The 17,216-nt window shown below is 49.1% G+C and overlaps 1 protein-coding gene across 1 annotated transcript; it reads left to right on the top strand.

Annotated features, from left to right (window-relative positions):
- The first annotated feature begins 852 nt into the window (after positions 1–852).
- TFF2 (trefoil factor 2) lies at positions 853–8,983 on the top strand. Its single transcript, XM_008535296.2, has 7 exons — positions 853–1,075; positions 1,293–1,394; positions 3,416–3,547; positions 5,575–5,801; positions 6,500–6,649; positions 7,675–7,821; positions 8,772–8,983. The coding sequence occupies exons 4-7, from the start codon at positions 5,723–5,725 to the stop codon at positions 8,783–8,785; spliced, it is 390 nt and encodes a 129-aa protein (XP_008533518.1). The 5' UTR covers positions 853–1,075; positions 1,293–1,394; positions 3,416–3,547; positions 5,575–5,722; the 3' UTR covers positions 8,786–8,983.
- Positions 8,984–17,216: the final 8,233 nt, after the last annotated feature.

Raw genomic sequence — 17,216 nt, 5'->3', positions numbered from 1 at the left:
ATGGATTCCAAAAGGTAATCGGGGTAATGGGCAAGACTCAGTTGCAGATTCCTATTCCCCACCTCCTGGAGTGTAAGTAATCCACTTCCCCACCCCACTGCCCTTGTTAAGTGAGTTCACGCTGTGTGGACACTGTGTTAGGTTCTGGGGATACAAGACGAATGAGGCCTAAGTTCAGCCCTGCATCTCACCCTGTGCTTCCTTGCTGTGTTATTTGGGCAAACCATTTTACCCATACAAAGGGCAAAGTGGTGGTGATAATTTGAGCCCTTCCTTTGGATTTTTGTAAGGATTCGATGAGATACAGCCTGTAAAATCCTCAGACTATCAGCTGGTGCAAGGCTAGTGTGCGGTAACTGTGAGCTGTTATCTTTGGTACAGTTAATAAAGGAACCAGAAAAGTAAAAATTCACTTAAAATGCAGATGTGGCTATAAGTATTGTGAATCAGGCGAATAAAGGGTGCAAGGGGGAGGGGTGAAGGGCACCCATCTTCGCTCTGGGGGCAATAAAGGAAGGCTTCCTGGAAGAAGTGACTCTTGGGTTAAGAAGTGATGGATGGACAGGAGTCAGTAAGGCAAAGAGTGGGGGAGGAGCACTACAGAGAGAGGGGACACACAGACAAAGATCAGAGTGTGTTTAGAGAAGGGCAAGATGCTTACATTAGGAGGGAGACCGAGCCAGAGAAGAAGGAGGGGTGTGTGGGGTCCAGCTCATAAAGAGTCTTCCTTTCCATCCCCAGGAGTCTGGTCTTTATCCCACTGGCTGAGAGGAGCGAGGGAGTGTCAGGGGAGTGACCTATGTAGAGTTTCATTGTAGAAAGATAATTAAGGCACCAGACTTTTGTCTGAGTGGGGAGACCAGATAGGAGACAGTTGTAGCAAACCAAATGAGAAAGCACAAGGACCAGACTGGGTTCTCAACCTAAATGCTCACAGAGGCCAAGCAGGGGCCATAAGTGAATAAATCCCGCCAGGTGGGAACTGGCCGCAGAACCTGGAGAGCGCACGCCCTGTTGTCCAGGACTGCTGCAACGTCAGCCTGAAGAGCTTCCTCTAAAATTCTAGGGAGAACAGGTTTGTAAGTGGCACATTCTCTCCCTTTTTGTCTAAAAAAAAAAAGGGTATTTTGAAATCTTTGTACTTTCTGCTCAATATTGATGTGAACCTAGAACTGCGATAAAAAAATTAAATCTATTTTTAAAGGGTATTTTGCTTTTATTTTTGCAGGATATTTTCACTGAGCATAGAATTCTGAGTTGACGAGGTTTTCTTTTCCTTTTGGCTCTTTAAGACTGTCAGTCCACTAGCTCCTGGCTTGCATAGTTTTGGATGGGAAGTCACACGTCCTTCTTCTCGGGCTTTCTGTATGGACCGTGGTTTTTCCTCAGCTGCTGTAAGAACATTTTTTAATCACTTACGTTCAACAATTTGATCGTGTCGTGCATTGGCGTGGTTTTCTTTGTATTTATCTTGATTGGAGTTTATAAAATCTTCTAGGATACGTGAGTTCATATTTTTCAAGTTTGCCAAAAAATTGTCTATGATTTCCTCAAATACTTTTTCTCTCCTCTCCTGCTGGTATACCAATTATGTGTAGGTTAGACTGCTTGACTTTGTCTCACAGGTCACTGAGGTTCTTTTCATTCTTTTCAGCCCCTTTTCTCCCTATGCATCATTTTAGAGTGATTACACTGCATTGGCTTCAAATAAACCAACCATTTCTTCTACAGTATTTAACCCAAAGCCCATGCAGTGAATTTTTCACTTTAGATATTGTATTTCTCACATCTAGAATTTCCACTTGGTTCACTTTTAGCTTCCATTTCTTTATTCACACTGTTTTTGGTTCCCTCATTATATTTTTATATTTTTCTTTAAATATTTGACCATTTTAGGCAGCTTTTGGGTCTTTTTATTCACCGATTTTTCTAATGATTATGGGTCACGTTTTTCCGCTTCTTCACACGTCTAGTAACTTTTGATTTTGTGCTGAACATCATGAATGCTATGTTGTGTGTCTGTATCTTGCTGTCTTCCTAAATAAAACGCTGACGTTTTTCCTGTTAGGAAGTTAAATTTACTTGCAGGTGAACTTGATTCCTTCAAGATTTGTTTCAAAGTTTTGCTAAAATGGGTACAGAGTGCCTTTGCTCTAGAAATAGACCAAGTCTACTCTTAATGGCGTATTGTGGACTGAATATCTGTGTCCCCCTAAAATTCGTATGTTGAAATCCTAATCCCCAGTGTGTTGGTATGTGGAAGTGAGGCCTTTGGAAAGTAATGGGGATTAAATGAGGTCATGAGGGTGGGGCCCCCATGATGGGACTTGTATCCTTATAACAAGAGACACCAGAGATCTCTTTCTCTACCATGTGGAGACACAACAAGAAGGTGGCCATCTGTAAGCCTGGAAGAGAGCTCTCAAGAGAACCTGACCACACTGGCACCCTGATCTTGTACTTCCAGCCCCAGAACTGGAGAAATAAATGCCTCTTTAAGCACCTCCACTCTGTGGGGGGTTTTTTTTTTTGAGGAAGATTGGCCCTGAGCTAACATCTGTTGCCAATCTTCCTCTATTTTTTTTTCCTCCCCAAAGCCCAGCACGTACTTGTATATCTTAGTTGTAAGTCATTCTAGCTCTTCCATATGGGACACCGCCACAGCATGGCTTAATGAGCAGTGTGTAGGTCCATGCCTAGGATCTGAACTGGTGAACCCCAGCCCCTGAAGCAGAGTGCATGAACTTAATCACTTGGCCATGAGGTTGGGCCCCCAGTCTGTGGTATTTTGTCATGGTGGCCCCAGCTGACTAAGACAAGGATGGCCTGTCTGTCTTCCTACTGAATGCTCGACGTGGTCAACCAGCTTTCTCCCTTCCAGCTGGTCAGGACACAAATGGTTCCAGCCCTGTGACAACCCCACCAGTTGTCTGGTTCGGTCTCCTCTGTGGCTGTTCTTTCCCCAGTAGCTGTTTCTGCCCAGCCCTGTGAGCATGGGCAGCTTAGTATTTGCCTGAAACTGCAAGGAGGCCCCCATTCTCTGGTCCTGTACCCTGAAAATCCACCGCCTCAGTGGCTTCCAATTCTAGTCCTTGTCTCCTCAGCCTGTGAGCCTACCATGCTCCGTGTGGCCACTCCTTGGCTGCTGTCAACCCAACAGCTTCGCCAGACAGAAAGCAAGGGCAGTCGTGGGACTCCCCACACTGCTTCCCTCTCTGTCTGGCATTGCCTATTGCTCCACATCTGTAAATAGTTATTTCATACAGTACTAGGGATGCTCATGGCAGGTGGGATAGTCTGATACTAGCTACTCCACAGCAGTCAGAAGCACAAGTCCATACGGGTCATATTTGAGGACGCTCCCACTGTCGACTTCTGTTTTCTGTGCGAACTGATAGACAATATCTCAGTGCAGAATAGAAGTGATAAGCGGGTGGAGAAGGACAGCCACAGAGAAGATGTGCGATACCACTGTGGGCTGGCCTGGACCTGAGACCGTGCATGTGCAGTGGCGGCAATCCATGGCACGCTGAGGCAAGCTCGGCAGGTGAGTGGGGCTGGAGATGGTAAACAAATAAATGCCCCTGGTGGGCACAGAACAGTGGGAAGAGTGGAGGGAGTGGTGGCCACAGAAACGAGGCTGCAGAAGGACGGACGGAGGGAAGGCCAGACACAATGGCGCTCACGGAGGGAAAGCAGAGAGAGTAAGGGATGAGAGGGCTATAGGATTTCGAGAGCAGTGTGGCGGGAGTAACAGGAAATGTTGGATGCTTAGGACATTCTGAATGGAAGGGACATTTGCATGTCCTCTTTCTCAGGTGGAGCATGAGATCCGAGTGTGGTCAGGGGAGGAGGTGGCACAAATGGAGTAGGGATGGAAATTTCCAGAGATAAGGAGGAATAAAAACCTGAGTGACTATGAATTTGGATGAGACGTCCCCTGGAACGCTGAATGTTGCTAAGTCTTGGTGTGACGAGGAATACAGTGAACTCAGTGCTAGAATCCTTGACAAAGGAGACAGGCTGAAGGACAGTCGGTGACACAGGGCAGGGACGTTGGAAGTGGGACAGTGCAGAGCCTGCTTCTCCAGGGAGCATGGTTTTTGCATGAGAGTGAAGACATCAGGATGCACGGTCAAAGTCCAGCCCCGGCCTGAGCCCATGCGATGGGAGCACGGCTGCCCAATACAGCCGTAGAGGCTGTGCTATGTGAGCAGCTCCATATTCAGGCAGGGGGCCACTCATCCTGTAGACTCCTATCGCCATGATTTCCCACAGGTGGAAGTCACTTGTCTTAAAGAAAACGTGCCTTTCTCTGATTTGCACAAAAGCACTGTGTAGGTGGTTGGTCCCTTGGGTGGGGACCTGAGCGCCTCCCTCTGACGTGGATGCAAGGGAAGCATCTCAGGGAAGATGCAGGCTTCCACGAGGGCAAGGAGGGGTGGGAGGCTTAGGGATGGCAAGGAAGAGGAGCAGCCTCTCTGGCGTGGATCAGGTGGTTTCAGCGGGAATCCTGGAAGGGGCAGGATGGGGGCAGTGGGAAGGTGGGTCAGGTGGAGGAAGCAGAGAGGAGAGTGTGGATGGGGATCCAGGAGAGAATGGATAACGCAGGGCCCTCACGTCTCAGTGGTGACTAAGGGTGACAGGGGCGTGGCATGGGGAAAGTCGACTTTTCAAGGTTTTCAAAGATGGGGGCCCTATGGTTGTTCAGTGGGTAGATAGTCAGGGATCCAGTCTGGAGGGGCTAGAGCTGGGTCCGGCAGAAGCCTGCTCTCTGGGCCCTGAGGACCCAGGGTTTTGGATTCCATGCATCTTTGAGTCCTTGGCTGCTCAACCCATGACTTACAGACTGGCGAGCTCCCATAAGTCCTCCGGAGGGGGAGAACTTATGGTCTCCTCTCTGCTTCCTGCTGGTCTTCCCTCTCCTTCCATTGCGGGGGGGGGGGGGTCTCCCCTCTAGCTTCTCTCCTTTCTCTTTCTGTCCTATCCACAGACTCCCTTCCCTGGAGCATCTTACCCCCGGGCATGGGCTGGGTTACAGGTGCCATCTTTTAGGGAACACAGAAGAAAAAAAAAAACAAGGAGCGTCAGGGGTTTGCTGAGATGAACTTGGTAATTTACAGTCGCCCCAGGCTGCTCGTGTCCCGGGTCAGTCTGGCCTCCATGGAGAACAGGCTCCTTCCCGAGACGAAGACAAGGAGATGCAGACGAGGGGCTCGGAGAGGTCTCTGTGCAGCCCTGGAGGAGGTCCCCCTTCTATGCCGCCAGCTGGTGGGATCATTTTCCCCAGTAGCCTTCAGCCCAATATTTTACAAAATTCCTGCAGTAGCCACATACTTTATCAGGAAAAATAGATGACTTATGCCTTCCCGGGTGTGAGCCTGTGAGGGCCCAGCGTCAGACGTGCACGTGGCCAGTTTTCCAAGTCGGCATCCTGGCATGACCACTCCCTGCCCGGGGCAGGGGGAGGCCACGCTGGCGGGCAGGGAGCATGGCACCCCAGCCCGGAAGCTTCGCCTGCTCCGCACGGCTACTGGGTCTGTGCTCGGCCTCCCGGCTGAGCTATCTCAACAGCTCTCCTGACAAAGGATCCGAAGACTGGTGCCATGGGGGAGAAAGGTTATCTGTGCTTGCTGAGCAAACAGAGAGGAGATTATAAAGCCCCCTGGCAGTGGGAGCTGTGCATTCTGCAGGCGGCCTTGGGGTGCAGCTGAGTGTGGACATGGGACCTCAAGCCGCGCGTCTCCTGGCAGCGCTCCTCGTCCTGGGGCTGTGTGCCCTGGCCATGGCCCAGAAACCCTGTAAGTGCATGCCTGTAACCAGCCCACCAAGGCTCAGTGTCCTCAACTGGCAAGGGAGCATTTGGGCCAGCGAGCCCCGAGAAACTTCTAATGTCCCCAGACGCAATGGGGGCATGCAAGTTCCTTGCCTTCTGCAGGACCTCCCTCGGCCCTCGGTGGTGGGTCTCCATTCCTGTTTGTTTCCATCGGAGTGAAAAGGTGGAACGATGAGTTAACTTGAGAGGGGAGGCAGCAAAAATGGCATCCTGAGATTTGTGACGTTGGCCACATGCCAGCTCCGTGTACCTTCACCCTGCCTTTCCCACCGTTTGGGGAGGACACCCAGTGCTCCGTGAGACCTCCAAGGAAGGCCTCCTTTGGGAGAATGTCGGGATGACCACAGATGGGCCAGCTTGAGGAGAGGGGCTGGGGCCGGAGTCCCTCGTCTTGCTCACCTTCTATCTTGACCTTTTCCTGGGGCCATCTGGCCATCTGTGCACCCTCTTTCCAGAAGGTTTCTCTTTTGTTTTTTACTAATAAAATAATTTCAGCAAAGCCCTTTCAGTTCCTCAGAAGGATGTTGCATAGCTCAAACACGGGCAAGACGAGACTTGGCAGTTTCCCGTGTGGCAGCAGGACCGATGGAGGCGTCCGGAACGTGTCCCGGGAGCAGGTGGGGAGCGAGTGTGGGGAGTGGCTGACAGAGGGTCTTTCCGCAGCCCCCTGCCGGTGCTCGCGCATCGAACCCAATGAGAGGGACAACTGTGGCTTCCCGGGCATCACAAGTGACCAGTGCTTTGCCTCTGGCTGCTGCTTCAACTCCAGCATCCGCGGGGTTCCCTGGTGTTTCACGCCCCTCCCGAAGCAAGGTAACCTGCCGCAGGTGCCAGACCCTCTTCCCAGGCCCATGGCCAGAGTCCAGGACCCGCTCCATGGTGCTCGTGGACACTGGCCCAGGCAAGCCCACAGGGAAGAGAAAACGCGCCCCCTCAGCCCACGCCCATGCCTGGAGCCCCGGGGTCAGCTGTTTGCCCTTTCCACAGACGTTTGTGAGAACCCATCAGCTTTACTGTATTTGAGGGACAAGCAACTCTCAGGCCCCTCCCAGCTCCAAAAGTGTGACTTCTGAAGAAGTTTCTAAGGGGGAGATGAAGGCATTTTATAGGACGCCATTAACGTAACTGCCAACAGACCTCAAATGTGAAGAAATTAAGCTAAGACGTCTAGGCTTGTCTTTGGAAATTGAATTCTATGTCAGTGCATGTTATCGAGATAGAAAGTCATTGATTCCAAGGCATGCACAAAAGAAGGGGTTTGTGCGAAGCACACCGGTGTGTGTGGAGTCACGCCCACACCCCCAGAAGTCAGTCAGAGGCTCCCTGGACTCTGAGGAAACACGGCCAATGGTTGGTTGGTAGGCTGGTTATTAGGCTGGTTATTAGGCTGGTTATTAAACTGGTTATTAGGCTGGTTGTTAGGCTGGTTGTTAGCCAGGCTCTCCCTCTAGTGGAAGTATTATGGGGCTTCAATAGCTTGGCCAATGCTTTATATCCTTAAAGGACACTCACCAGCCTTTTCTCATCAAGTGGGCCACCCTATTTTACAGAGAGGCATACTAAGACCAGAGAGGCAAAATGATTTTCCCAAGGCCCCAGTCCTTCCGATTCTCTGACGCGTGACTTCTGTAGGGAGGAAGGGTTGGCCAACTGCTGACCAACCTTGGGTGTCACAGTCCTTGGGTGTCACAGTCCCAGAAGTCCCTCATGATACACTGAGGCTGTAAATCCAGCAGTTGTTCCCTTGGAAAGATGGGAATAGATGTTTCTAGTTAATCAGCTGGCTTAATCGAGTCTCCGTGTTGTTCCTTTCCCAAATCCGGGGGACGTGTGGCCAGAGTTGGAAGAGTGTGTCATGGAGGTCTCAGACCGCGAGAACTGTGGCTACCCGGGCATCAGTCCTGAAGAATGCGCATCTCGGAAGTGCTGCTTTTCCGATGACATCACTCAAGTGCCCTGGTGTTTCTTCCCTATCTCTGTGGAAGGTAACGTCCTGTAGGACCAACCCGCCTTCTGGTTCCTGGACCTGGGGGATTTCTCGGGGAAGGTGGGAGCTTGGGGGGGGGGCCGGGGGGAGGGGAGCTGTGTCGGGTCCTAAGCTGGACGCGATGCCTAAATGCCACCCAAGGCCAGGGTCCCAGAAGCCAGTGGGTGGCCATTTCAGGAAAAAGGTAGACAGAGGTGTGAACCTGCCTTTATCGTAAACCAGCTCTGAAGGCAAGTCCAGAATGTTCTCAACAATGGCAGCTTCTTTTCAACGATTTTTAAGCCTCCAGTGCTCCCGTGGTGCTGGTTGTAGAAAGCCCCTCGTTCTCAGCCCTGGATCCCAGCACAGCCTGGTGGCATTGCCCATTTTGCTGCAATTCAACCACCCTTGGAAGGTGCTACCAAACGCCATCGCTGTGCTGGGTGCCAGGACGGGGTCCAGAACAAAGCCCGTGTGGTCCCTTCTCTGGTGGACCTCACTGTTCTCGCACATGTGACCTCGAGTGACAGTTCTGTGCGCAGCGTCACGCTCTGGTGCCATCCCAGAGTGCCCAGTCCCCGTCCCCAACCCCCTTAGTTACAGGGTGTCTCCTGGCACTGAGTTTGGCGAGATCGAAGAAAGACCAGGTGTTTTCCAAAAAACGGGAGAGTGCTCTCATCCTTGAAGGACGCTTTCCTTCCCATTTTTAGTTTATCGGGGTTCTCCAAAGAGGGCGGCCTTCACTTTCAGAAATTCCCAAGTGGTTTTTCCTGTGACCTAAGGGTGTCCCTGGACAATCGACAGTTATTTGGGGAGAATGGGTCCTGGGAGGATACTGCAGCCCTGGGGGATGGTGCCCCAGGAGGACTGCTCCCTCCTCAGCAGGACTGAGGACCCATGGGCCTCTTAGCGCAGGCTCCCTCCGCTCCCTGGCGCTCCCACCAACCGTCTCGCTTTTAAAATTTCCAGACTGTCACTATTAAGAGGCAGTGGCTTCAGAGGACCCGCCAGGCTCCCTGGATGTTCTGAAACAAACGAAGAATTCTCACCATCGCATCAGTTTCATATTTCATGTTTCCTGAATCCCTGGGTTTTCTTAATCTGCTTTTTATCCTTTTCAAGGGATACGATTCAATACATATGATTTCTTCAAATAAAGAAAACCCTTAAAATCTGCTAAATTTCATTTTGCCTTTGTTGACGCAGAGGTGGCGATAGCAGTGTGCGTGTGTGAGAGGGTTTGTGTCCTTGTATGAGTGTGTGTGTAATTTTAATACTCTTTCACTTCCTGTGAGAGCAACAATTCTTCTCATAGGCTGCTCTAGCAGCAATGAAATATTGCACATAAGTGAATTCCAGACTCCGAAGTCACTCTGTAACTCCCGTACCCAATCATGTGTGTAAAAACTCAAATGACTTCAGCCCTAAAAACCTCTGGGCGTAACATACAATTTCAGAGTGCAATTACAGAATTGCTCCACGTTCACCAAATGTGTCACAGTCCGCTTGCTGTGAAGTGCAAGGCAACCTGTCACCTACCCCTGACGTGGGGAGGGAGGGGCATGGCTGGGGGAGCTCCGAATGCTCTCCCAGCTCTTTGCTTCCATGTTTGCACCCCTCTACCTGAGGGCAGCTGCAACAATAGGCAGCAATTGGAAGCTGGTCCAAGGAGGAAGCTGACAGCTTCCTTCAGGGCTGCACCAGCCTGTGGGCAGGTTATTGCATGAAGGATATTTTATGCGTCTGCAGGAGGGGCTCCTGGAGTTCTTTAGCTCTGGGTGGGAGTGCTGGGAGGATGACATTAGGCCAGCCTTTCTGCCACTTCTCCCTCCTCGTCCACTCCCCCTGAGCCCACTGGCTTGGCAGATGTGTCACCCAATGGTCCACCTGTCCCCTCGGAAATCCAGGGCCTCTCCTTCCAGAGTGGGGAGGATGAGTGCCACTGGCTTCGCATGGAAAGGTGGGAATTTTAAAAAGTGTTTCTTTAAGGAAGGGACTTGGACCCACATCACCTCTCAGGACTCCTGCTTTGAGCAGGGGGCCACACACGGCCTCAAGTCACCGTGGTGTCTTTTATCTTGCTCAACACACTCGTAAACTCAATAAAACCATGGCTCTCGTTGGAACATGGGGGCTCCGAAAACACTTAAGACCAGTGGCCAGTGGAGACAATTATGCACATAGTCATCACAGAGTGCCACGTCCCTCTCCGTGTGGCGTGTCCTCACTGTGTGGTTGACGTGTCCCTGACTCAGCCAGGCCCGGCCACACCCAAAGAACGCCAAGCCAGGCCCATGTATTTGTATTTCAGAAAGGGCCTTTGACACCCTCTGCAGGGGTCCCACGCATTATTCATACCAACACTCCTGGACTGAGAATTTGGAGGTTCTGCTCCCGGGATGGCACTGTATGTGGCCATCTCGAGGGCTGAGGTGGTGGAAGCTCCTGTTGATGGCTTCATGTGTGGGCCACTTGGTGGGAACCTCCGGGGGCAGGAGTGATGCTTCTCTTCCCTGGCTATTCCCTTCACCCCCGACCCCACTTCCTCCTTTAGAATGCCCTGTGATGCATGACTGCCCCTATTTCTGAGCCGCTTCCGACGTTGCCCTTCTGATAATTGAGTATGGTTTCTTAGGCAATTTCAGTGGTGTTGCCACAGTCATGGGCTTGGGAGTCCTTAGGCCATTTTAATCTGTTTCAAATATTCTAACTCCTGCTCGCTCAATGCCATTGGTTACAGTTAACCGCATGGCATCTCAAGGTGTTTCAGAAAATCCCTCTTCCTCCTACTTCCTTGGATGGGCCACCGGAGGGTCCTTATTGCCTCTGGAGGAACAAGTGGTGACATTCGAATCCACCCCCATCAGAAAGACCAAGCTTTCTTTCTCCTTCTCCCCCTTTTCAGCTGTCTCTCTCTGTCTTGGCTCTTTCTTCCTCTCTCTCCTCCTCTGATGAGCTACTTCCTTGTCTCCATCCAGAGGCCCCCACAGTCACTGCTGGGCTGCAGCAGGGATGTTGCTGACGAGCAGGAGGGCCAGGCATGGTGCAGAGGGCCCAGCAGCGAACAGCCCCGTTGGGAGCAGGGGAAGGGGCCGGCCAGCTCTGGTCCCTCACTCCCACTGTCCTGGTCTCTTGCTCCTTGGGTGATCCAGGCCCTTGCCTGGCTGGTCCAGGTGCTGAAGGTACTTTCAGAAGCAATTATAAGAGAGGGGACTGGCCAGCTCTTTGGCAGAGGGAACAATGGGAGACGTCACGGTGCACGCGTGGGTTGATGTCCCAAGTGTGTGACCTTGGAGAGGGTCTCTTAGCTCTCAGATTTTCAGGTTTTCTATTTTTAAAATATGGGTAATAATTACATCCCTAGCAGGGTTATGGTGGGAATTAAAAGCAATGTCTGTGAGCTGCTTGGTGCATAGCGGGCCCCCACTAAATGGAGCTCCTTCCAGGACAGTCTGGACATCAGGCCTGTCAGCACTTCTTGTCGTCATGTCCTCTGGGTCTCATCTATAAAAGCTCTTTTCTCACGCCGTACAGAGCAGTATGGCTGCATCCAGAATGTGGGTGGGTCCTGAGGAATGTGCACTTACTCAGTGTACTCGTCAGATGCTCGCTCTGCGTGTTGAGTCCACGCACAGTCGACTCTCGGTATTCACTGTGCTTCTGGTCTGTAAAATCCTCAGTGCTGATTTAGCGAGCCGTGAACCACTGCGATTGGGGGAAATCCAGATCAGTTTGCTGAGGGCCTCTTGCCCACGGATCGGGACGTGATGTTGCTGGCTGGGTGTTTCTGTTTAAAGACATCTTATTTGATACATATTGTGATTCATGCATTGCACACATGACCAACAGCACTGTCACTCATGTCTGAACGAAGCTTATCTTCCACACATATTCTCTCTGCTTGGCTTGTCACAACCTGTCACCCAACTATGCCTGGGGACCATTTAAACTGCAAAATCCCCAACAAAAAGGAAGAAAATGCAAAAATGCGATACTAAACAGCCCACCAAAGGACAATTATTTATGGTCGAGAGCTGAAATGAGTAGGCAGAGTGTCGCCTTGTTGGACCCCAGCTGGGGATGTCTAGGTTGGACGACTCAAATTTTCACTGCTCTGCGCCTGCACATGCCAGCTAAAGACCATGAAAGCACCAGGAGCGATAACTGTGGAGTCGGAAATACATTCGAGTGAGCAGGCGAAGTTGCCAATAGGGCATCTGTGAGTAATCAGGAGCTGGTGCGTATTCCCTCAAGGTATTAAATATTCATTGTATATGTTTTGGAGATGTGGTATATATGCATAATAACCCTAGCTGTTGCTTTGGGGCTCAGAGGACCAGCCCCTCTGCTGATACCCCCTCCATGCCCCCTTTGCCTAAAGAAGGAAGGGGAGAGGCCACACCCGACCTGAACCTCCATGGGCACCTTGGAATTAGGGAGCTGCCATAAGTGTGCACATATCAGACCTGCAATATGCATGTATTGCCCCTATGTTCTCTAATGATTTCTGTGTCAAGGTTACTTCCTAGCTGTGTGGCCTTGGGCAAGTTATGTGAAGTTATTTAGATGTTTTGTGCCTCACTTGACTCATGTGCAAAGTGGAGGTATTAAGGTAATGCTAGTTTTTGTTATTAGTGATACAGACATATCCCGATCGTCCAGGGAGAAAAATGTGGTCTCGTTCAACTGGGTTCCCAATTATCAGCCCCTCCAGGATCCCACCTGCTCACACAGGGAGGTCCGTCCCTGCCAAGTGCCCTCCTCGGGGGTCCTTCTGCGGCCCTGGCTAATGCTGTGGTCCTACTGGGCAGCAGGCCCCATTTCAGGCTGGAACTCTGCGGCCGCCTCCTTCTCAAGAAGACCCCGGGAGTGTGTGCCAGCCAGTGGTGTTCCAGTGCGACGGGGAGAGGCTTCACTTCCTTCTTCCCACACTTGGCGGGGGGCCTCTGTCGGGGGTGCCGAGCCTTAGGGCCCCATGGCACTGAGAAAGCAGCTCTCTGTTCATGTGGAAGCAGAGTTCCCTATGCAACCCATGAGGCCAGTGCTTCAGAGCCATGCACCCAAGAGGATTCGGCATGCTTCTCTGGGGTCTGCAGGGCCGTGAGCAGCCCCTGTCCTCCGGCTGGCGGGGGCGCCGCATGGGGCGGGCGTCCTGAGACACGTCGCCTCCCACTCTCCTCAGGCAGGCTGGCTCAGGGCTGTGCCCACACACAGGACCACCACCCCCGCCAACCTCTGCCTTGCCCCATGTCCCAGACACCCCTCCCCGCTCGTCAAGACCCTTGCTAGCCCCTTGCGCCCTCCCTTTTTCACAGCCTTTGTCCCTTCTCTAAGGCTCATCTTCATTTGTGCAAACAGTTGTGGAAAGTTTCCAGCACGTTCCTGGGAGCTTCCTCAGCTTTCCTGCGACCCGAATGGATGGGGAACGGAGGAGTCTCCTCACTCCACAGCCCCTGGAATTGTCCGATCACGGCTCCAGCCTAGCCAGGCCCCCTGGCAGCTCAGACACTGACGTGTGGAGGTGCAGATACGCATCCAAGCATCGGATACCTGTGCCAAGGTGGCTCTGGGGCTAGGTGACCAGGTTTCCACAAGGTCCCGCAGGTGTCAGCTTCCATATTTATTTTCTATGATTCAAAGAGAGCTCAGTATTTAATGTGTTCGACTTCAATTTAGCACAGTCAGAAATGTGGCTCAGAGGAAGGCGGGACCATCGTATTCATCTGACTCAGGACACATGGCTAATGAATCTAAGGTGTCTCCTCCATGAAGAACCTTCTGAGGCCAAGGATGCTCACGCAGCTGTGTCTGTCCTCCAGTGCCCTCTCCTGGCCAGCGTGGGCACAGACCTCCCCAGCCTTCACCTGCAGCCTATGGGGCAGAGGTGGGCAGCCTCTTATCTCCCAGGCAGCAGAGATTGGGCATCTGACAGTACGGGCGTAGCCTCCGAAGGTCAAGAGATCAAATTCAATAACTACTGTAAGTTGTGGAATTTCTTATAAAGTCGGATCAGGCTGAATTTGTTGAAATGGACTCACAAGGCAGAGATTCTGCATTCAGCGTTTGCTGGGGGAGTTAGAAAGGGCTCCCTTCCGGCTTGAAGGTGGGCGCCTGCTGGCCGTGCCCTCCCACGGCCTTTCCTCGGTGCGCGCTCACGGAGAGAGAGAAAGCTCTAGCCTCTCTTTCCTTCTAAGGACACTCATCCTACCAGATCAGGGTCCTTCTCTTACGACCTCATTTAACTGTAGTTACGTCCATAAAGGCCCTGTGTCTATATGCAGTCACATGGGTGGGGGCGGGTCAGGGCTTCCTCATACGAATTTGGGGAGACTTCAGTGACAGCATTGCCCCCTTTCATTAATCGGCTCGCTGTCTACACACTATTAACACTGATGATGGCAATGGCTATACCTTGAGGGTTTGTTTTTAAATAGCATTATTGAGGTACAATTCTAATACAACAAAATTTGCCTATTTTACGCGAATAGAACATCTTCATCCTACCCCCCCTACAAATTCCCTGATGCCTTTTTGTAGTCAATACCCTCCTCCCACCCCCAGCCCCAAGACAGCAATGATCTGCGTTCTTTCACTATAGTTTCGCCTCTTCGAGAATTTCGTCCAGGTTTGATCACACACCGTGTGCTCTTTGCATCTGTCTTCTTTCTCACAACGTGCTGCTTTTGAGATTTATCCCAGCTGTTGCACGTAAGGGGCGTGCATTCCTTTTCCTTGCTGAGTAGTATTCCACAGGAGGGATATTTCACAAGGTGTTGACCAGTTGATGGACATTTGGGTTGTTTCCAGTTCTTCACTATTATGAATAAAACTGCCAGGAAGATCTGTGTACAAGTCTTGAGTGGACTTGGTAAATATCTCTTCTCTTGGTAACTGTCTATTAGTAGGATTGCTGGCTATCATGGTAGGTGTTATGTTTAACTTTATAAGAATCTGACAAATTGTTTTCCAAAGTGGGTGTACCATTTTGCCTTCCCACCAGCGTATGAGAATTCCAGATTCTCTCCACATCTTCTCCAGCACTTGATTCTACCAGCTTTTAAATGTTAGCCACGCTCCTGTATGTGCTATGGTAAATCATTATCGTTTTAATTTACATTTCCCTAATAACTAATGACACTGAGTATCTTTTCACGGGCTTGTCTTTTTCTTACATCTTCTCTGGTAAAGTGTCTGTTCAAATCTTTTATACGGTTTCAATCACGTGTCTGGCTTCTTAATATTCTGTTGCAAGAGTCCTTCATCGATTCTGCATACAAGTCCTTGACCAGATATACATTGTGCAAATATTTTCTCTCTTCCTTCTCATTTCCTTAACAGTATCTTTAGAAGAGAAGATGTCTTTAATTTTGATGAAGTCCAGTTTTTCTTTTATGATTCACACTATATGTGTCCTAGCTGAAAAAATCTTTGCCTAATCCAAAGCCACAAAGATTTTCTACAATATTTTCTTCTAGAAGATTTATAGTTTTAGCTCTTACATTTTGGGTTTATGACATATTTCAAGTTAATTTTTTTAGTATGAATTTGGGCGTTTTCCTTTGTTTTTTACTTTCTGGAACAATTTATGTAGCATTAGGGCTGTACGGTACTCACATCTTCGTTAGAACATCCTGTGGGACCGTCTGGGCCTGGAGAGTTTCCCTCTTTGATAATGTCCTCTATTTCTCCCATGGTTTATTTGATCTTTATGTCCCTACTGGGGCAATTTTGCTAAACTGTGATTTTCCTAGGAACTTGTCTATTTCATCTAGATTTTCAAAATTAGCTGCATAAAGTTATCCAGGGCAGCCTCTTACGATTATTAAAGTTTCCTCTGTTTCAACAATTGTTTCCCCTTTGTCATCTTATTTTGTATATTTGGAGTTTTTTTCCTCCTTTTCCCCCTTGATTAGGTTAGCTAGTGGTTTTCATATTTTATTTTTTAAAAGAACTGAGATTTGGGGTTATAACTTAAATCTCCTCTTTTTCTCCCGGCCATCTCATTCATTTCTTTACCTTTGTGTTATTTCGGTTTCTGTTCCTATTCTTTTCCCAACTTTCTGAGTTGGGAATTTAATTTACTTACTATTGACATATGTTCAAAGATATACATTTTTTTTCTGATCTCTGTTTTAAACATTCTTCATAGACTCAGAAATATGGTGTTTGTATTATCATCATCTTTAAGAAATTCTACTATTTTGGTTTCTAGTTTATCCTTTAGCCACAAGTGTTTAGTAGAATAAATTTCCATGTGTAAGAACCTTTCAAAAATGTGCTTACTAGTTTTGCTGCATTTGATTGTCAAGTGATTGTAACATTTCTACCTGATGGAACATACTGCTTTCGTGGCGAGCAAATATATGATTAAATGCTATGAATATTTCATGTGCCCTTAAAAAGAAGTTGCGCTGCCAGGATGTGAAGTTGGATTTATATATATGTCTATAAGATCTACCTTATTGATTATATCATTTAAGTCTCTATTTTCTTACTTATTTTTGTTCCCGTGACTTACCTTATATCCGGAATGGTGTCCCCATCCACGCGGCACGGTGTTCCCAACATAGCATCACTTGTATTTTTGTCTCTTTCTGCCTGCATCCCCTCTTCTTGCCGGTTTGTAGAGCAGAATACCCTTGCTAGCCCTTTATTGATGCAAAGATATTTATAACTGTTATACCTTCGTTGTGATTGTGGCTTATAAAGTGTCCTTCATCAGGTGTAAGTGCTTTGACCTGAATTCTGTTGTGTCTGATGTCAGGTCACATCCCTGCTCTTAGCTCAGTGTCCTGGCAGTTAAATCACTTTTGATTGTTAATGTCTTAAAGTTCTATATTTTTAGCAATATATTGACCAATTTTTAATCATAATGACTATTGGTTAAAAGCAGAAAGCAAAAGGAATACTGATCAAGAAATACAGGGAGCTAACGAGGAGTCTAATAATCCTGAAAATTCACCTCCAGTACCTCAACAGCTAAGTTATCTGATGAATTGATCTAGAAATCTTATAGAGAACATCGACATTTCTCCAAAAAAGTAAAAACGATGTTAAAAAGAAAAATAATGACCATAATCAAAATTATTGTATTTTTAAGGAAACATTTATCTAAAATAAAATATTTTTATATCAATTCACTTTATCTCATACCATACAATGTTACTGCAAACCGTTTTTGGTAATTCCCGAAAAAGGGTTTGAGAGGGTTTGTTTGCTGTGAAAAGTATCCAAAGGCTTGGGAGGCACTGCCTCCATGCCTGCTTTTTCGTTCCTTATCAGTCTTGAACCTCATAACAACCCCAGGAGTTATTTATTAGCTCCAGAACCTCTGAACTTTTCTGTTTTATGGCTGCATTGTTCTGCAAAATGTACCTTGGCAGAGTGAACGCATTGGATTACCATCCAATGATC

This window comes from Equus przewalskii, chromosome 27 (assembly GCF_037783145.1).
Source record: "Equus przewalskii isolate Varuska chromosome 27, EquPr2, whole genome shotgun sequence".
NCBI classification, from domain to species: domain Eukaryota; kingdom Metazoa; phylum Chordata; class Mammalia; order Perissodactyla; family Equidae; genus Equus; species Equus przewalskii.
This window is presented reverse-complemented; position numbering and strand designations above follow the sequence as displayed.

Coding starts and splice junctions, on each gene's coding strand:
- TFF2 (XM_008535296.2), top strand. CDS start 5,723: ATGGGACCTCAAGCCGCGCGTCTCCTGGCAGCGCTCCTCGTCCTGGGG. Junction 5,802..6,499: donor GGCCATGGCCCAGAAACCCT/GTAAGTGCATGC, acceptor GTCTTTCCGCAG/CCCCCTGCCGGTGCTCGCGC. Junction 6,650..7,674: donor CACGCCCCTCCCGAAGCAAG/GTAACCTGCCGC, acceptor ACGTGTGGCCAG/AGTTGGAAGAGTGTGTCATG.